Source organism: Lycium barbarum, chromosome 12, assembly GCF_019175385.1.
Source record: "Lycium barbarum isolate Lr01 chromosome 12, ASM1917538v2, whole genome shotgun sequence".
In the NCBI taxonomy this organism is placed as follows: domain Eukaryota; kingdom Viridiplantae; phylum Streptophyta; class Magnoliopsida; order Solanales; family Solanaceae; genus Lycium; species Lycium barbarum.
The window spans coordinates 94,091,760-94,113,996 of NC_083348.1; the positions used below are offsets into that span (position 1 = coordinate 94,091,760).

At 36.5% G+C, this 22,237-nt stretch overlaps 1 protein-coding gene across 1 annotated transcript; it reads right to left on the bottom strand.

Annotated features, from left to right (window-relative positions):
* Positions 1-8,532: 8,532 nt before the first annotated feature.
* LOC132623479 (LOB domain-containing protein 41-like) lies at positions 8,533-10,043 on the bottom strand. Its single transcript, XM_060338233.1, has 2 exons — positions 9,785-10,043; positions 8,533-9,352 (listed from the first exon to the last, which is right to left on the bottom strand). The coding sequence occupies exons 1-2, from the start codon at positions 9,972-9,974 to the stop codon at positions 8,706-8,708; spliced, it is 837 nt and encodes a 278-aa protein (XP_060194216.1). The 5' UTR covers positions 9,975-10,043; the 3' UTR covers positions 8,533-8,705.
* Positions 10,044-22,237: the final 12,194 nt, after the last annotated feature.

Genomic DNA, 22,237 nt, shown 5'->3' on the forward strand with positions numbered 1-22,237 from the left:
TGTCAGATGCTTACCATTTCGGATAGAACAGCGGCGAGAGACCCATCCGAAAGAGAGCGAGTTAAAGCGAAAACGATTATTACTTGAAGCTAAAGGAACAGGAGTAGGGATTTGGGCTGGGCATGATGGAAGTGGGGCAATTCGCTTGTGCTAAAATGCATGTGTTCCAGGTTCGAACCTCACTCAATCAAAAATTTCAAAAAAATTAACAAGGCAGAGATTAAATTTCGCTATACCCCACCGGCATACACTTGTTAAGGAATTAACAAAGTTATGCCGGACCCGGCATACTTATGCCTTATGGGCAGACTTGGCATAAGTATGTCGGGTCCGGCATAACTTGGTAATTCCTTCATAAGTTTATGCCGGGTCCGGCATACTTATAGGCAAACTTTTAGTTAAGCCTTAACTAAAAGTCTTTTCCTAGTTATGCCCCATAAGGCATAACTTTTCCTTAAGACATAGACTTTGTCTTATAAGACAAATTTTTAGTTATGCCTTAAAGAAAAGTTCCGTCTTATGGGGCATACTTTTAGTTGTGCCTTAACTAAAAGTCTGCCCTATAAGGCATAACTAGGAAAAGACTTTTAGTTAAGACTTAACTAAAAGTTTGCTCATAAGTATGTCAGATCCGGCATAAACTTGTTAAGGATTTGCCAAAGTTATGTTGGACCCGACATACTTATGCCCAGTCTGCCCATAAGGCATGAGTATGTCGGGTCCGGCATAACTTTGGTAATTCCTTAATAAGTGTATGCCGGGTCCGGCATACACGCGACCCAAACCTTGCCTTGCAATTTTTTTTTTAATTTATGCTCGAGCAGGGGTTCGAACCCAGAACCTCATGATTTCTGAGTGAACGCGAAGGGTTGCAACGCGAAGGGTAAAAATTAAAGACCAGCAATATGAGGGGCATAATTTAAAGATCTCAAATATGAGGGGCAAAATTTAAAGACCACCCCAAAAGAAGGGCAATCCGCGCAAAACAATGATGGAAGGGGATCATCCATATTTCTTTCAGCGGGCTTTCAGTAAACCAATTTTGGGCCTAGACTCCGCTAGTTATTGGGCCACTGAGAACCAATCCTATTTCTTTCTTGTTTTTTTTTGCGCGAACTGTCCTTCATTTGGAGTGGTCTTATAATTTTTTTGTCCTTCAAATTAGTGGCCTTTAAGTTTTGTCCCTCAAATTGGTGGTCTTTAACTTTTGTCTTCTGTCTTTGCAAATTCTGTCTTAAGGCAGGCAGAATTTTGCAAATTTGTCCATGCAAGGCAGAATTTTCATGGGCAGCCTTAAAGCAGAATTTGCAAAGGCAGAGCACAAAAATTAAAGACCATCAATTCGAGGGCCAAAAATTAAAGACCACGTCCAGCAAAGGCCAATCCGGCAAATTGCCCATCCTATTTCACAAGGTAAAAAGTCATTTTTTTGGTGCGGATTACCCTTCAAAGGCCCCGGTCTCTAATTTTTTCATTTTTTTTTTTTTGCACGGATTGCCCTTCTTTTGGGGTTGTCTTTAAATTTTGCCCCTCATATTTGTGGTCTTTAAATTTTGCCCTTCGCTTGGATACCTGAGGTTCTGGGTTCGAACTCCCACTCAGGCATAAAATAAAAAAATAATTTCGCAAGACAGGGCTGGGGGGAGTGTATGCCGAATCCGGCATAAAGTCCTTAAGGAAAAACTAAAGTTATGCCGGAGGGGGCATAACTTTTCCTCAAGGCATAGTTTAGTTATGCCTTATGGGGCAAAAATTTTCCTTAAGGAACTATGCCTTATGGGGCAGACTTTTAATTAAGGCATAACAAAAAATATGGCCCATAAGGCAGAACTTTTTCTTAAGGTATAGACTTTGCCTTATAAGGCAAACTTTTAGTTATGCCTTAAGGAAAAATTCCGCCTTATGTGGCATACTATAAAAGTTTTCCCATTAAAAGTATGCCCCCACCAGCATAAACTTGTGAAGGAATTACCAAAGTTATGCCGGACCCGGCATACTTATGCCAAGTCTGCCTATAAGGCATAAGTATGCCGGGTTCGGCATAAGTTTGGTAATTCCTTAACAAGTTTATGCCGGTGGGGGCATACTTTTAATGGGCAAACTTTTATGCCGGACCCAGCATAAACTTGTGAAGGAATTACCAAAGTTATGTCGGACTCGGCATACTTATGTCAAGTCTGCCCATAAGGCATAAGTATGCCGGGTCCGACTTAACTTAGGTAATTCCTTCACAAGTGTATGCCGATGGGGGCATAGCGAAATTTAAACTCTGCCTTGCGAATTTTTTTTTTAAAATTTTGACTGTGTGGGGGTTTGAACCTGGAACCCATGGGGTTTAGCCGAAGGGCAAAATTTAAAGATTTCAAATATGAGGGGCAAAATTTAAAGACCACCCCGAAAGAAGGGCAATTCTACGCGAATTGCCCTAATTTTTTCTCCTCAAATTACTGGTCTTTAATTTTTGCCCTTCGCCTAATACCATGAGGGTTGGGGTTCGAATCCTGACTCAGTAAAAAAAAAAATCTCAAGGCAAAGTTTGTAGCAAATTAGGCCTATTCGGACAAAAGTTAGGGCTTAAGGCAGTGTTTGCCTTATGCTTAAATATTTTTCACTTTATTTTGGTATTTTGGAATTGGAATTGAAGTTGGAGTTAAAGATGGAGTTGTGTTTGGTTATAGTTTTTACAAAAAATATTTAGTTGTTTGAATGTATTAAAAGTGAAAATAAATTTTTTGGTGTTTTTCAAATTCCAAATATAACTTCAAGTTGTATTTGGAATTTTCATGGTCAAACACTGATTTCAGAAAAAAGTGAGAAAAAAAAATTCGGATAAAAGTGAATAATTCTCATGGCCAAATGGGTCCTTATACTTTTGAAATTTATAACATTTTCATAAATTTCACGAATGGAAAACTAATTTTAACATAGTTTTGACTTATTTTCAGAGCATAAAAGATAACCTACTACTGCGATTGACGTAATGATATATTCTTATAACCATTGGCTTCCAACATTACGTCAATGGTTTTAAAAAAAAAAAAAGTTCTTCTGTGTTATGAAATATAGAATAGATGTCCACTACACAAATATAATTCTTCTTCCATTATCTTCCACCATATTAATGGTTCTTCCATTATCTCATATATTGAATGCATATGTAGCACTATAAATAGAGACATAAGTTGTCATATGTAATGTACTTGAAACACATTTTGGAAGAATAATAAAATCTCTCCTCTTTGTCACTCTATGTTTATAGTTTTCATCCTTTAATATTATTACTCTTTTAGCTTCATTTTATAACACGTTATCAGCACGAGACTCTGCCGTTCCGAGCAAATACTTTAAAAGCCTCGAAGGTATTGACTTTCTATTTCCCTTTACTAATGGCAAATCTTACTAAACGTGAATTTGTAGCCTTAGATATATCCGGCAATAGCTATATGTCTTGGATTCTTGATGCCGAAATTCACCTTAATGCGATGGGTCTGGCAGACACCATCAAAGATAAAAATGAGGCATCAAACCAAGACCGTCCCAAGGCAATGATATTCCTTCGCCGTCACCTTGATGAAGACTTGAAAATGGAATATCTCACTGTTAAAGATCCTCTTACTCTGTGGAATAATTTAAAAGATAGATATGACCACCTGAAGATGGTCATACTTCGCAAGCACGTTTTGATTGGCTCCATTTAAGGCTACAAGATTTTAAATCTATTAAAGCATATAATTCTGCCATGTTTAAAATTATTTCTCAGTTGAAATTATGTGGTGAAAATATCACTGATCATGATATGCTGGAGAAAACATTCTCCACTTTTCTTGCCTCGAGTATGCTCCTGTAGCAGTAATACCGAGAAATGAAGTTCAAGAAATATTCTGATCTAATCGCACATCTTCTAGTGGCTGAACAACATAATGAATTATTAATGAAAAATCATGAAAGCCGACCCACTGGTACTGCCCCATTCCCTGAAGTGAATGAGGCAAATTTTCGCCATTCTAGGCGTGGAAAAGGTTGTGGCCCCAGTCGTGGTCATGGCCGTGGTCAAGGAAGAAATTTAATCATGATTCTCGTCTTGCACCAAATAATACCCTTCCCCACCAGCAGTGTAAAAGGAAGGATGAAAAGTATGAAACTGGGCAAAAGAAAAATTCAGAAAATAAATGCTTCCGATGTGGAGGAAAGGGGCACTGGTCACGTACCTGTCGTACGCCAAAACACCTAATTATGTTGTATCAAGCCTCTCTCAAAAGGGCAGAAAAGGATGCCGAAGCAAATTTTATTTCTGAAGATAATGTTGAGCCCGTGCATCTAGATATGACAGATTTCTTTGAACTCCCTGAAGGAAAAATAGATCATTTGATCGGTGATGGATCTGTAAAAACTTAGATATTTCATACGTGTCGTTTGTATGTGGTTATGTTTTCATGTTTATGTAAATGAAGTGTGTGTAATGCTTTGTTTAAATAGTAATATATGTAATAAAATGTGTGTAATGCTTTGCCTAATCATAATATCTACTTCGATATTCACTTTATCTATTATTTCATTTTGAAGAATCTATGGAAATTCCTCAAATTTTATTTGGATCAATGACCAATCATGAAGATATTTGTGTGATTGATAGTGGAACAACACATGCCATATTCAAAGATGAGAAATATTTTTCTCACTTGCGTAGAAAAAGGGAAAATATTAATACAATTTCTGGCAATTCGAAATTGATTGAAGACTCCGGAAGAGCTACTATATTTCTGACTAAGGGGACGAAACTTGTTATAGAAGATGCATTATTCTCTTCTAAATCCCCAAGAAACTTGTTAAGTTTCAAAGATATCCGCCGTAATGGATATCACGCTGAGACATTAAACGAAATAAATGATGAATATCTTGCCATTACAGAGAATGTCTCCGGCCAGAAATATGTTTTGGAGAAATTGCCAACTTTGTCTTCTGGTCTGTATTATGCAAAAATTAGTACAATTGAAGCACACTCGATCGTAAACCAGAAGTTTAATGATTCAAGTACTTTTGTGCTTTGGCATGACCGAATAGGTCACCCTGGATCAATAATGATGAGACGAATTATTGAAAATTCAAATGGGCATCCACTTAAGAACCTGAAGATTCTTGAAAGTGGTGAATTTTCATGTGCTGCTTGTTATCAGGGTAAGTTGATAGCTAAGCCATCACCAATGAAAGTTGACATTGAATCCCCTGCTTTTCTAGAACGTATACATGGGGATATATGTGGACCTATTCATCCACCTTGCGGGTCATTCAAATATTTTATGGTCCTAATAGACGCATCTTCAAGATGGTCTCATGTGTGCCTCCTATCGTCTCGAAACCTGGCGTTTGCGAAATTATTGGCACAAATAATACGCTTAAGGGCACAGTGTCCGGATTATCCCATTAAGGCTATACGCCTCGATAATGCCGGAGAATTTACGTCTCAATCTTTTGATGATTATTGTTTATCAGTTGGGATAAAAGTTGAACATCCTGTAGCACATGTTCATACCCAAAATGGCCTTGCTGAGTCATTTATTAAACGACTACAATTGATAGCAAGACCACTACTTATGAAAACACGGTTACCCACTACCGTCTGGGGACATGCTATCTTACATGCAGCATCTCTTATTCGTCTCAGACCGACTCATTATAATAAATACTCCCTGTCACAATTAGTATTTGGTCATGAACCAAATATTGCTCATCTCCGAATCTTTGGTTGTGCTGTATATGTGCATGTAGCACCACCACAGCGTACTAAGATGGGCCCCCAAAGAAGGTTAGGTATATATGTTGGGTTTGAATCACCCTCTATTATTCGCTATCTTGAGCCATTGACGGGAGATTTATTCACTGCTCGATTTGCAGATTGTCCATTTGATGAAACAAATTTTCCACAATTAGGGGGAGAGAGAAAAGAAATCAAAAGAGAAATTGTGTGGAAAGTTCCATCACTATCTCATTTTGATCCACGTGCCCCCATATGTGAATAGGAGATCCAGAAGATCATTCACTTGCAAAAAATAGCAAATCAAATGCCAGACGCCTTTACTGATTTGAAAAGATAACTAAGTCACATATCCCTGCAGAGAATGTGCCTATCCGAATTGATGTCCCAAAGGGAAAATCTACTAGTGTCATAGCCTCTGAATCTCATGCACGTCTGAAGTGTGGCAGACCATTGGGTTCTAAGGATAAAAATCCTAGAAAAAGAAACACGAAAAATGATCAAAATGACACTATGAAAGAATATCATGAAGATATTCAAGATCTGACTAATCCTGATACTCCTGAAGATATTAGGGAACCCGAGACTCAAGTAAATAAAGAACTATCATTGAGTTCTTCTGGTGATGGGATAAATTTGAATCGATCGAAGATTATGGTGGATAATGTTTTTGCATATAATGTTGCACTAAATATTATGAAAGACATTGACGATCAGGAACCCCAATCTGTCGAAGAATGTCGACGAAGATATGATTGGCCAAAATGGCAAGAGGCAGTTCAATCAGAATTGAATTCACTTGCCAAACGTGAGGTTTTTGGACCTGTAGTCCAAACGCCTAATGGTGTAAAACCAATTGGCCATAAATGGGTTTTTGTGCGAAAAAGGAATGAGAGAAATGAAATTGTGAGATACAAGGCATGCCTTGTTGCACAAGGATTCTCTCAACGACCCGGTATCGACTATGAAGAAACATATTCACCCGTTATGGATGGCATAACATTTCGATATCTCATCAGTTTAGCTGTACATGAAAACCTTGAAATACATCTGATGGATGTGGTTATAGCTTACCTTTATGGCTCACTTGATAATGAAGTCTATATGAAAATTCCTGAAGGATTTAAAATGCCTGAAGCAATTAACTCAAAGTCTCGGGAGATGTATTCAATAAGATTACAAAGATCGTTGTATGGTCTAAAACAATCAGAGCGCATGTGGTACAATCGCCTCAGTGAATACTTGGTAAAAGAAGGTTATATAAATGATGTCATTTGTCCATGTGTTTTTATTAAGAAAATAAAATCAGAGTTCGTTATAATCGCTGTTTATGTTGATGACATAAACCTAATTGGAACTCCAGAAGAGCTCCAAAAGGCGATTGAATATTTAAAGAAAGAATTTGAGATGAAAGATCTGGGAAAAGCAAAACTTTGTCTTGGTTTGCAGATTGAACATTTGACAGATGGGATCTTTATCCATCAATCTGCTTATATCGAAAAGGTTTTAAAACGATTTTACATGGACAATGCGCATCCTTTAAGTACTCCAATGATTGTTCGGTCACTTCAAATGAGTAAAGATCCGTTCCGACCTCAAGAAGAAAATGAAGAGCTTCTTGGTCCTGAAGTACCATATCTTAGTGCAATTGGTGCACTTATGTATCTTGCTAACGCTACAAGACCTGACATAGCGTTCTCTGTTAATTTGCTAGCAAGATATAACTCTTCTCCTACACGAAGACATTGGAACGGAGTTAAGCATATATTGCGACATCTAAAGGGAACTAGCGATATGGGTCTGTTTTATACTAACAAAGGTAGTACAGATCTTGTTGGTTATGCAGATGCAGGTTATTTATCTGATCCACATAAAGCTCGATCTCAAACAGGCTATCTGTTTACATGCGGAGGTACTGCTATATCATGGTGATCCACAAAGCAGTCCATTGTTGCTACTTCTTCGAATCATGCTGAGATAATAGCTATTCATGAAGCAAGTAGAGAATGTGTATGGTTGAGATCAGTGATACATTTCATCAGAGAAAGATGTGGCTTGAAGTGTGATACAAAATTACCCACAGTATTATATGAAGATAATGCTGCATGCATAGCTCAATTAAAAGGAGGATTTATAAAAGGAGATAGAACGAAGCACATTTCACCAAAGTTATTTTTCACACATGATCTCCAGAAGAAAGATGATATTGATGTGCAACAAATTCGTTCAAGTGACAATCCTGCAGATTTGTTCACCAAATCTTTGCCAACTTCAACTCTTGAGAAGATGATATTCAAGATTGGAATGCGAAGACTCCGACATCTGAGTATTGGTCTTCGTCAGAGGGAGTGAAATACGCGTTATACTCTTTTTTCCTTAACCAAGTTTTGTCCCATTGGGTTTTCTTGGTAAGGTTTTTAATGAGGCAGCTCTCAAAGCGTATTACTAGATATGTGTACTCTTTTTCTTTCATTGAGGTTTTTTCCCACAGGATTTTTCCTAATAAGGTTTTTAACGATACACATCATCTATGGACATCCAAGGGGGAGTGTTATGAAATATAGAATGGATGTCCACTACACAAATATAATGCCTCTTCCATTATCTTCCACCATATTAATGATTCTTTCATTATCTTCCACCATATTAATGGTTCTTCCATTATCTCATATATTGAATGCATATGTAGCACTATAAATAGAGGCATAAGTTTTCATACATAATGTACTTGAAACACATTTTGGAAGAATAATAAAATTTCTCATCTTTGTCACTCTATGTTTATAATTTTCATCCTTTAATATTATTACTCTTTTAGCTTCATTTTATAACATTCTGATATATATGTATAGTCGTAATTGTACATATACTCTCTCATAGATGGCAAAAAGGTGATCCAAAGGGAAAAATAAGAAACAAAGTAAAAAAAATAACCTAGTGATCAACAAATTGATCACGCCTGACAATGAAGCCGTAATTCCATTTTACATTCACCAACGGTGTCTATCAAATGATGAAAAGCTTCGCTCCGTTTGGTTTCCTTGGTAATAGCATGATCAGTTGCAAACGGAGCAAAGCCTAAAGTAAGCTCCAATTCAATTTCGCCTGAATCTTCAGCTTCAGCCATTTCTACTGTGTGCAAACTCTCAATCTCCCTGCTATCACATTCCACAGTATTCTGATGACTCAACGAAGACTCATGACTCATTGATCCATTAACTTTCTCATGAATATGGGCGGATTCATCAGTACCCGACCCGGAACAAACCAGGTTAGCTTTCGTCATCGCTTTTTTTGTTTCCTTTGTCTTGGCAGCTGAACGCTTGAATCGACATCGGGTCCTGACCCGGTGAAGATCGCTAGACTTGGTAGAGTCATCATCTTTGTTGATGTGTCTAATGTCGTAAGGCAATTTTAAAGGAGGACCGTTGTTGTTTACTGCAACTTCAGATGCTATGGGAGTAATTGGTGCTCCTTTTAGTACTGCCTCCACTGCATTTTGACAAAGCTGCCAATTCCCTGACCATAACATTCCTACAGATCCATATATCGGGTTCACTATCCTGCCACAGGCCTCATATAACAGTGACCTAAATATTCCTGCATACAGATAAAAACGAAAACATTAGTAAAGATTAAACTATACACGTGCATGGACTTGAACATAATTACTTCCTCTTTCCCAATGCGATATCTTTTGCTTTTTAAAATTCGAACTTTAACTGACATTTTAAGATAGTATTTTTTCTTCAAATTAATATGAGAAAAATTTCAACTTATAATACTGATGAGATAGTTTTCAATAAATTTTAATTTAAAAAGAGTAAGTTAATCTAATTTAGTTTAGATTCAAAATTTAGTCAAATCATGTGATCGGAAAGCCACATGTTCAAGCCATAAAAACAGCATTGGCATATAATAGACCGGGTCAGCGGTCTATGCATACAAGCCTGCATACATTGACTCTCGGAAAATAAAAAGTATTTAAATTAAAACAGAGGAGTGATAATTTAATTAGAGTCGAATATTTACCGGGACGGAGGTGATCAGGACCAGCGTTGATAAGATTCATAAGGCCAGCACGGCCGTAAAACTTTGCAAGGAAAACAGTGGCGTTGGACTGAGACTCAGGGGTTTTAATCCATTGAAGACAAGGTCTGATACTACAACTTTCGCTGCAGCCTTTTCGAAGAACTCTGCAACCATTGCAACTCATACGCATTTTCACTAGTTTGGCTAATATTGAGAAGGATAGAGAAAAAGGGAAATCATTTATGAGTTAAAATGAGAAGATGCATGACACTTTTATATATGAGTCGCTGGGTTTGTGGGATTATTACTGGAGGCGCAGTGGTTTGTCTCAAAAGGGAAGTATAGCAGTATGTTTTCATTGAAAACCAAGGTTTTCCACATTCTTGGAATAGGGGGATGCACCACCACTTTATTGTATTAAAATATCATCTACTAAGTCATAAAATAATACAGTTGCAATGTCATAACACACTCTCGTTCCAGCTGCGTGCTTTTCACACCCCAATCACTACATCCGACCTGACAATCTTATTGGTAGGTCATTAACATGGTCTAAGTTAAAAAAATGTAAAGTACTACCTTACAATCTTTGTTTCTACAAATGGACCAAAAGCAGCTGCTTTTACTTAAGACGAACAACAAATGGAGAAGGGCATCAGATTCTGAAAAGAATAGACAGGTGGGGATGAAATAGGAAGCATTGGGGGTTGGTTCCATGCAAGTAAGAACAAAAATATTGGAGGATGAAGCGGGTGGATAGCACGTGAAAGTGTCAGAGTTTGGTCGAATCGCCACATATCCTGGAGAAATATGGGCCCACACGAGCACCATTTTAGTGGCCCCACGTTAAAGCGCTCCCGGTTTACGGGAAAGGTCGTATCCCACGATGAAAACCGCTATGGGGTACCAAAACCGGTAATTAAATTGCGGTTTTGGGTTTTGGTCTGTGGGCGCAACCCGTGGGCCACCGGTTTACTAGGAATCGAGTTTCTCATGTTTATCCCGTAAGATAGGAGTAAGTGTACATTTCAAAGAGATCCATTTTCTGCATCTATTGTAAAGGTGTCAACTGGTTTGATCGGAACCGGATCGGTAACCAGTTATAAAATTATAAAACTGACCAGTTTTCAATCTAAAAATCGGAACCGGTCATCGGTTCCGATTTACCGGTTAAAAACTTGAAATCAAAACCGATCCGGTTCAAACACGTCCAAATTTTTTATAGTATATATATTATAGTATTTATTAGTATATTGTAGGTATATTTACATAAGTTATATAGGTTTATAAGTAAAGTTTATATATTTACTGACTAACAGGCTAACAGCAAGTCAGCAATACAGCATATACGTGTATATATATATATATATATGCTTAAGTTATACTACGTATACCTAAAATATAGTAAGAATATACTTATATATATATCAATATACTTAGGTTATATAACTAAGTATATTGATATATATATATATATATATATATATATATGTTTAAGTTATATGTATACTATATATTATAAGTATATTCTTAGTATATTTTAGTTATTTTTCAAGTATATAACTTTCTAGTTTTTAATTTAAGTAGATGTATATTATAAGTATATTCTTAGTATATTTCAGGTATATTCCTAACTTAATATAAGTAAAAATATGAACACAAGTAAAAAGAAGAAATCTCAATGAGCCATATATTTTATTCATTCTTGGATAACATTTATTTGCAAGTTGTAATTTTTTTTAACTTGCAAATAATACATGAGTTGCAAAGAAATAGTAGACTAATAAAATCACCAATTCTCAATCATTTGGTTAATTTCCCCCATATCATATTCGGCCATGGAAATATCTTCAAAGTCTTTCATTTGGTCTGGTCCACTTGCTATCAAATCTTCAATCTCTTCCTCTTCGCCTTCCTCCGCTTTTAAGTTTTGGTTGCGTCGCTCCGATCTAATCCAATAGCGAATGCACACTAGTACTTGCAAGCTAAAGCCGGATAATGAGTGTCTATGGTCTCCAATTTGTTGTCTTCCTTGGCTAAATGCACTCTCCGAAGCCACGGTTGATACTTGAACCGTAAGGATATCTCGAGTCATTCTTGAGAGTATCGGATGACTTGCCTTGTATTTCTTCCACCATGTTAAGACGTCCAGCTCATCTAGTTCCTTGATATCCACATTTGGCTGCATCAAATAAAAGTGATATTCATCAAAGTTTGCACTACAAGAAGGAGTTGGACGTGAATGTAAAACTTTTAAACCCGACAAGCCCTTTTTGCTACTTTGAGAAGTAGTAGGGCGTGGAGCAACGGGTGTAGCATGTTCTTCCAAATTAGAATAATGAGTAAAAACTTTTCTAAACTTGTCATCAATAGCGGTTTCGGCTTCAACTAAAAATGTTGAACTCCCTCTTCAATTTCTAAAAATGTATAAATTTGACCAACCAATGATTTAGTATAAGACACTTTTAAATAATGATTTAAAAGAGAACCCAATATAAATAAAGTTGGAATGGGAAAAAAATACTTCTTAAATTTTGTTGTCATATCAAAAATAGCCGCTTGATAACCGGGTTTATATTTATACTCTTGTAAAACTCTAGCTATTTCCGCTAAGTAGGTTAAAATTCTGATTACCGTGGGATAGAATTGTTTAGAAAAAGCAAGAGTTGCATTATAAAAAATTTCTAAGAGTTCAACACATTCCTTAATATCTTCCCAATCCGCAAAATTTAACCAATCATCACTATTAATATTATATTTGTTGTGAACTTGTTGTATGGGAATCCTATACTCATATGCTTGTTGTAGCATAATGTAAGTGTAGTTCCACCTAGTCTCAATTTTTACTTGAATTTTCCTAGGTCTAAGGTTATTTTCCACACAAGCATTCTTAAAATTCTAATTCTTCCCCTATTAGCATTACAAAAAAGAAACGCAACCGCATCTCTAACTTTTTGAATAGAATCGTCAAAACGCACAAGACCATCTTTAAGAATTAAGTTTAAAATGTGACAACTACATCTTACATGAAAAATATTTCTTAGCGGAGGGTTTAGTTCTCTTTTTAAAAGACCAATCGCCTTTGTATCATTAGAAGCATTATCTAAAGTAATACAAAGTGTTTTTCTATAAATGTTAAAAAATCTCATAATAATAGACATTGAATCCGCTAAATTTTTTCCATCGTGACGACCTTTTCCTTCATCATATAAAAAAGCTATAATTTTTTTTTGCATAACCCAATGATATGTAATAGCAAAAAAATCTAACTTATTGAGACTAAGACCCAAATCAGTGGTAAGACAAACATTACAATTTAAAGAATTAAATACATGGCACAAATAAAATATATATTTTTTATACAAATCTATAACATCCGCTCTACAAGTACTTCTAGGAATACCCTCAAATAACGGATTATAACAACGTTGAATGTAAGTAACAAACCCCAAACCTGAAGGAAAGGAAAATGGTAAACAATCATAAGCTACCATTTTAGCAATTTCTATACGTTCTTTTTTCTTGTCATACTTAAATTTTTTACCGGTTCGTGGGTCTATCGTCATTTGAATACCCCCACATTTGAACCCGTTTGCTCTCCCTAAACATCCATATGTTTCTTTCTCATATGAGCATTTAGTGTACCCGTTCCACCATCCTTATTAGTTTTTTGCTTAAAAGTATATACTTGTCCACATATGGTACATTTAGCTGTTTGACTTTCCCTATCCTTAGTCATAAATTTCCAAATTTTAGCGGTTGGCTTACGAGTTCTAGGCGATTTGTCTTGTGTATGTGATTGTGCAGGACATGTATCTCTTATGGGATTTTCGGGGGGTTGTATTTCATCATCATCATCAATTTCATTAAAAGTGTCGGTATAATGTTGTTGCATTGCCTTATGACCTAAAAGTGGATTATTTCCACCAATATCAATACCTAAATTAGGTGTTTCTTCCACAAATGTTTCCTCATTAATCCCACGCCTAACAATACCACTAATACCGGCACCACGTCTAAATCTCTTCGCCATTATTAAATAGAATTAATTTAAATCACACTCAAATAAATCACAAGAAAATGAATTGCAACAAATTAAATTGCTAGAATTAAATTATGTAAACTAAATTGCAAAAAATAAAGATAGAGTTGGAACGAAGGTACCAAATTGCCGGACTAAATTTCCAACAAAGTGAAGGCGGCTAGAATTGCAAATCCACCAAAGCTACTTCGGATTGTTGCAAAATCACCAACTCCACCAACAATATTATAATTGCAAAATTAATAATTGAAAATATAATAAGACTTTATAATATTTATTTGAGAGAAATTTAAAGTGACTAATTGTTGCAAAGTAACTATAATTGAGAGATTGAGATTTGAGAGAAAGAGAAGAGTGAATTGGTGTGGATTAAAATGGAAATGGAGAGGGGTTTAATATAGGGGTGGGGGATGGGTTAAAGTGTTAAAAAAAAAGTTTGGGGGGTTTGTGGGGGGGGGGGGGGGCAAAAAATGAGTTGGGGACCGTTTGGCAACGGACATTTTTGCAAATGGACCATTGCCTAACGGTCCAGTAGGCTGCCAACGGCTACTACAATAAAAAAAAAAATCCACCGGTTTAACCGGTCCGATTCTGGTTTTACGGGTTTAACCGGTTTCAATTTCAAAAAAATTGAAATCGGACCGGTATAAAATAAACGGTTAACCGGTTCCGGTTTTTCCGGTCCGGTTACCGGTTTGAACCGGTAAAATCGGACCGGTTGACGGGTTTAATCTATTGGCAGAGAACTTCTCATACTGATCTACTATATACTAAAATACACTCGGAAAAAATCTACTCCCTACGTCCCAATTTACTGTACACTTTTAGCTTTTAGAAAATCAAATGAATTGTTTTTTAATCGTTATATTTTCACTTTTAAATATTTTAAATTATTAATTACGATTATATATATTAATTTTTACGTAATTCTTACGTATGTAATTTATTTTAAAAAATTTAAAAATTTATATTTAAACATACGTTCAAAATTAAAAAAATTTAAATCTAAACAATTGAAAGGCGTCGCAATTGGGACATTGGTAGTACTAAAAGCGCATATTATAATTCTAGCAGGAAGTACAATTATGCATGCCATTCACGCGCCTCTTTTTAATAGCAGGTAGAATTAGGAGAAATATCACTTTGTGGTTCAATGAAACCATAAGTTCGATACATGCATATTTGCAAGTTAAACATAGATTAAAAGTCCGTATAATTATGATTTTTGGTAAATATACAGGTTGAAGTCACTGCCTAAACTCCTCCATCATATAGATGGAACCTTGGAAAAAAAAAAGCATAGATTAAAAGAGAAAAATGTATTATAATATTAATAATTGAAAAAGTAAAATACTCTGTTACACCTCGGAAAAATTTTCCGTTCATGCACAGTGGATAGACTAATGAAGGGCACGAGGTATACGATGTTTCAATAAGTAAGAAATAGCATTGGATGATCCTAATTGAGATTTCGAAGGCATTAGAGGTAATAGAAGAAAGTTTGTCAAGAAAGACAAGGTATAGGTTGTGTGTCGGGCAAGATTTACGAGTATCGAATTAATGATGTTTTGGAGAAGAGTTATAATGTCCCTTAGATTGTTAACGAGGTGTTAAACAAGTGTCAAGAAGGTTCCACAAGGATTGGAGATCAAACAAACGACGGAGATCATCTCAGGGAAATGGGGTTATACGATAGACTTATACGGTCCGTATAACATTATACGGTCCGTATAAGGGTCCGTAGAACACCCAGCAGAGATGATGTTTGCCTGGTGGTGAACCATGACCACTTATACGGGCCGTGCAATGTTATACAGACCGTATAAGTGTTCGTGAAAGTCCCGACGGGCTGAGTTAAGTTCAATTATATAAATGTGATCCCACTTCACTAAATTCATTTCCCACACTTCTTCATCTCTCTCAAGGATTCTAGCGGGTTCCACACACTTCTTCCATAAAAACTCAAGAGAGATTCAAGACCAACTTCATCAAACCAAGGAAATCAAGTGTAAGAAACTCATTAGAGTTCATTCAAGTCAAGAAATTCCATTGGAAAGGAACTAGGGTTTTGGCTCAAGTGAAGTCATTCCACTCAAGGCTCATTCCCACACTATCTAAGGTAAGTTTTATGATCATTCCATGTTGTTTAAGATATTGATAGGTTGAAAGACTTAGATTATGAAAGGAGATAGAAAATGGATTATAAAGATGAGAATAATGAGATTTTGTGTAGTAGCTTGGGATTAGTCATGATTCTTGATATATTGTGATTATGATTATGCTATAAATGATATTAAGGACATGGGATAAGCATTATATGTGAGAAAACGTACTAGTATACTACGACCATGATTATGGATGAATTGAAGTGAAATTGTGGAATGTGGGTAATGTAGATGAATGAAGATTGTTGGTTATAATGTTGTGAATGTTAGTACAGACGTTTGGGAATTGATATATGATATGAGGAAAGTTGTATAAACTAAGGGAATGCTGCCCAATTTTCTCTAGCTTTAGTAAGCACGTTCATATAATCGATTAGCTAATGTTAATGTGAATTCTCTTGAAGGTAGAAACGTGAGCATTGAAGGAGAACAAGCAAGCGATAGAATAGCTAAACGAAAAGGTATGTAAGGCTAGTCCCTTCTTTCTAAGGCATGACTCCTATGGCATGAATCCTCCTATCTTTCCATGATTTTCCTACATATCGGAAATTATGAGTCTACAATTATAAAGAGCTTCATACAAGATAAAGAAAAGAGATACGATACGAGCATGACAATACTGATGATGAATCTAAGTCTAGAAGTCCTCGAGCTCATGATATGACACTCCTACGAAGCTAATGATCCTTATATGATTCCTATGATATTATTTTTCCTACTTCTCCATGACTTTCTTACATTCCGGGAACTATGAGTTAAAGTTGATAAAGAGCTTCTTATGAGATAAAGATGAGAAACATATCATGAATACGATAATAATGATGATAAGTTAAGCCTAGAGATTCTAAAGCAAGATATGATGTCTATGAAGTTAATGATCCTATTTACGATCCCTTGATGTTGTTCATGGTGTACACCCACCTTAAAATGTTAGTCCCTTCACGGTGAGATATGATGAAGATGATCACTCCATAAGGTAATCGGGGGTTCTCGACCTTAGTGTCACCCCGATATTGTCATAGATTGTCTATAAACTCTAATGCATATCCTATGGCCAATGTTCCGAAAAATTACGAGTCTATGTTCATAGGGAGTTTCATATGAGATAAAGGTAACAGATATGTTACGAGCACGACGACAATAATGGTGATGATGATAATGATGACGATGATAATAGTGATGACGCTAAAGATGTTTATGGGCTTTTATGTATATGTGCCTATGTATGTGTTATACCTCGCATTTCCAGTGCATGAGTATGGCATGTACCTCATCGTAGTAATGGGGTATCGGAGACATCCCAGGATGCTTTGAAAGGCACAAGTCATGGAAAGTACGTAACAACGAAGAAAACGGGTGAATTACGATCTCGTAAGTCGTAATCGGGAAAAAGTACTTTGAAACACGAGAACATGGCCATTATTAGTGTCATAAGTGATAAATACCATGTATGGATAATTTCAGAATATTTCGAGATCGAGCAAATTGAAGAAAATAAGTTCGACGAAAATTTGAGAACGCGAGACGGGTTTTAGTCAACTTTGGAGGCGCATACCTCATAGTATATGTGGAGTTTTAAGGTATTTCAAAATCCTAAAATGAAGTTCGTTGAGTCTAGTTTGTATTGCAACAAACCGTTCATTGATAGGACATCGGAATAGGGAATTATAGACGTTACAAACTGAACTGTCGATGCAGAAACAGCATTCCCGCGGTACTGCTACAGTACTACTATAGTACTGTAGCTACAGTGAAACCGACTTCGGGATTCCTTTTTAAGGGACAAAAATCTCATTTTTTCAGCACAAAAGTTCCCAATATTTCCAGAAAAAAAATTCAGCAACAAAAGATCATTTTTTTATCTTGTGGATAGAGAATTGAGAGTGAGGTTCGGGCACTGTTCACGGCGAACTGTTCACGACGGCAACTGTTCACGGGCTACTATTCACGGCGGGTACTGTTCACGGCGTCACTATTCACGGCGCTACTATTAAGGTAAGGTTTAATATTTTCCTACATATTTTAGAAGATGATTAGTCTTTGTATGAATTGGTGGGTGTGAAAGAAATTGCAAGAGTTGTGTATGTTGATATGAAAGTGGAGTTTGAGCCGTATGGGGCCAATTTAAACTAGCTATGGTAAATGAAGTTTAATTAGTAGTGTGGTTGTTATTATCATGGATTATATGGCGAAAAGATTAGAAAGTTAAAGTTGGAATTTTGTTGATGTGAATATGATGTTGTTTTCGTTGAATTGAAGGAATTGAAGATATGATTGTATCCATATGTTGTTGTTGGTATTTCTGTGTCAGCAGGAGGGCGATTGAAAATTTGGGATAGGCGAATGTATAGGGGAAGTGCTGCCGGATTTTCGCTAGATTTTTAGATAATAATAAAAAAAAAATCCTAAATGGGGATATATAAACTAAAATATAGGTTCAATAAGAAATGAGTTATAGAATTGTGGACTAGAAAATATAATTACTAACGATAATGTTACTTTTATATAAATAGGCTAAAAGGGCGACGAGGCGAAAAGGATCCACGACTAAGTCACTGACAGGTATGTAGAGCCTACCTTTCTTTCTTTTGGCATGACCTTTATGAAATGAACAAATAACGTATATGTATGATTCTAAGGAAAATTCTATTCTTAGCGCCACTAGGATGGCCGATGTCTTTGATTTCCATAAGTACTCCATATGGTTTGATATGTATATACATGACGTTCAAAGATTTTAGTGGGTATATTTCCGAATGTTGTTCGAAAGAAAATCGATATGACTAAAGTCTTTGATGAATATTTTGATACTTAAATATGATCTTAAGGTCCCTATTTGATTTGGTCCAAAACATTATTCAGAAGTTTCCTAATATGAATAATACTTGAATTTCGAAATATGGCTTATGAAATGTTTTTAGAAGGTTCCGTACTTCAAAAGCTCGTAACTTTCGTAGACTAACTCGGATTTACTTGAAACGTGTTTGTGGTTTACTAATGATTTCAAGAAAACTAGTTTTGTACTAAAGGAAACATAAAGTCGATTTTCAAAACCACTCCGAAGGGAGTGCGAGATTTTATTATTTAGACTTTCTAAAAACCACTCCGAAGGGGGTGCGAGATTTTCAAGCCTAAGTCACTAGATGACTTCATGACGTAGCTAAGTGTGCTATATGATATATGGCCTCAGCTCGTGCCTGAGTGAGCTATGGCCTCGGCTTACGCCTGGGTGCGCTATGGCCTCAGTTTATGTCTGAGTGTGCTATGTGACACGTGACCTTAGTTTATGTTATGGATTTTCTTTAAAAGAGATTTCCATACATTTGCATATTTGCATTCATGCCCGAAGGGGCCATTATTGATATAGAGCCGGAAGCGGCTGCCCGAAGGGGCCATCATTAATTTGCCGGAAGCGGCTGCCCGAAGGGGACATCATTAATTTGCCGGAAGCGGCACGTGTGTTGCATTGCATTATTCACTTAAAGGAGGTGTGTTAGATTACATTACTTATTTTGAAAATGTTAGTTAGATTGCAATTATTTACTTGAAGCCTGCTTGAGATTTGCGTACATATTTACGTTTCTTCCAGCGAAGGCTGCAGGTATTGGGTTGGTTATGATTTCTTCTTTCCTAAATTATGCGATGGTTATCATTTATTCCCGCTTTACATATTCAGTACATATTCCGTACTGACCCCCTTTCTTCGGGGGCTGCGTTTCATGCCACGCAGGTACACCCAGGTGAGTAGAAGATTTTGCTAGAAAGTATTCCAGCGGGATTGGCGAGCTCCATCTCAGTTCGGAGTATTGCCGAGTCGAGTACCTTTGTTATGGTGTTTTGTATGTGTTAGAGACTTTGCAGACAGTGTCCTGTGGATAAGGCGTCGAGAAGTGCGAATCATTTATAGATGTTAAAAGAGTATGTATTTTTAGATGATTCCAGCTGGTAAAAAGTACGTAATTGATTGAAAGTTTTTTTTTATAATTTGTATAAAGATAATGACCTCTATTTGGAAAAGTTTCATGTGTTTAAAAGTTTTTGAAATGACAGGTTTTCGTAAAGCGAATGTTTAAGGGTTCGCTCGACTCTGAAGGGAGTTGGGTGCCCATCATGCCCTATCAAGATGAGGGTGTGACAGTATGGCTATTATGAAACCCCGAGCTTATACGACCGGGTAGAATATACATACATACATACATACACACACACACACACACACACACACACACACACACACACACACATATATATATATATATATATATATATATATATATATATAATGCGCGTGCACCACTGCAGTTAGGTACGGATACCACTGAGCCTTGGTAGGGCCAGGTACGGATAACACTAAGCCTTGATAGGGCCAGGTACGGACAACACTGAGCCCTGGTAGGACCAGGTATGCATAACACCAAGCTTTATTATAGCTGGGTACGTAAGACACCGAACCTATATGGTCGGGTATAATACTACTATGTATTCAATTGTATGAAAAGCCCGGAGGACATGTATGTGATATTGTCGAGCCACTACGTGGCCGAATACGGATAATGTTTAATGTGTATGAGCAGATACGGTACTATGATATATGTATGATACGATGATGTATGCGCTATGATGATACATGTACTATGATATAGGCATGAAAGGTATCCACCCTTAAAAGTTACGCAGGTTATATCTTCATCTTATGTCTTATGATTTCTCTATTATGTTCATTTCATTCATGCGTTACATACTCAATACAATATTCGTACTGACGTCCGTTTTCTTTGGACGCTGTGTTCATGCCCACAGGTAGACAGGGGGCGACCCAGATTTACAGAAGCCGATAAGCAGACTTTTGAGAGCACTCCATTATTCCGGAGGTGCCATTGATTTACTGTTTTGTGTACATATATGTTTTGGGCACGACGGGTCCTGTCCCGTCCATATGTCTAGTACTCTAGTAGAGGCTCGTAGATGCGTATGTGTGGGTAGCATGGTCTCACGATGTCCTTATTGTATGTATATTATTTTGATAGCCGAAGGGCTTACGTATATAAAGGTGATTATGTTTAAAGTGAAAAATGGTTTTACTATGATTTGAGTATAAGATTAATAAATGAACGCTTGATGTGTACGATGGGTAATGGTACGAGCGGTGCTCGGTGGTTAGCCCCGGGTACCCGTCATGGCCCCTAATCGGGTCGTGACATACTCATTTGAAGAATTTAATCAGGATAGAAGGGAAATAATGTCAATTACTACTAATTCTTGAGAGGGAATTTGATGTTTTAAACAAAGTTAGAGAAGAAAATAATTTTCACCTTGTCTTTCAACAATTCACCATTTTGCTATTAAGAAAAGATAGCCGTCTCAACTCATGATTTGTGCGTCTTCAAGGAAATAAGCATGATCGAGAAATCACATTTAATTTACAGGGGCCAGCATTGCCTACTGTACCGTCTCATTTTTTCTGTTTTTTTTTTTCTTTTACAGTTATGTTAAGAAATGAGGAAAATAATAATTTGGGCGTGAAATCCACGAGGAAAGAAGCAAGTGATGAAACCTTAATTAGCAATGTGATTAAACATATAGCAGTAATAATAGTAGTGGTAATATTTTAAAGAGTGGGCGGTCGCTTAGAATTTGGATCCATCACATGCAATTCTCTATTTCCCTTCTCGACTTGGATTGACTGAAATATTTGGCTTTAACTTTGAAAACATGATGCTGCAACAAGTTTTTGACCAGCGCGGCCTACCAAAGGTCCGACTAGTTCTGCCTATTTTTTCCTTCTTTTTCATATTAACATAATATAATCATGCTTCAGTCCAAAATACTAAATTTTTACTCATATTGCTAGATACATGATTAAGCAACCTCAACTTCTTGCTCAGAATAGTAATAGTCCCGTAAGGGGTCGTTTGGTACACGGTATTAGCTGGGATATCCCAGCACTAACTATGGAATTAATTTTGTACCATGTTTGATAGAAGGTATAAATTTATCCTACTTGTACCAAACAAAGTATAAAGCGCATCTCAAACTTAAAGATGGGATATCCCATCTTATCCCATTAATCCCGGGATTATTTTATCCCATCTCCTAGATGGGATAAATAGGTCCCAAGAGATGGGATAAATTAGGCCCAGGATTATAATCCTGGAATAATTTTGTCTACGTACCAAACGACCCCTAAATATTTAGTCGCAATTGATATTTATGTTAAATTATACTAAACTATCATAGTTAAATAGT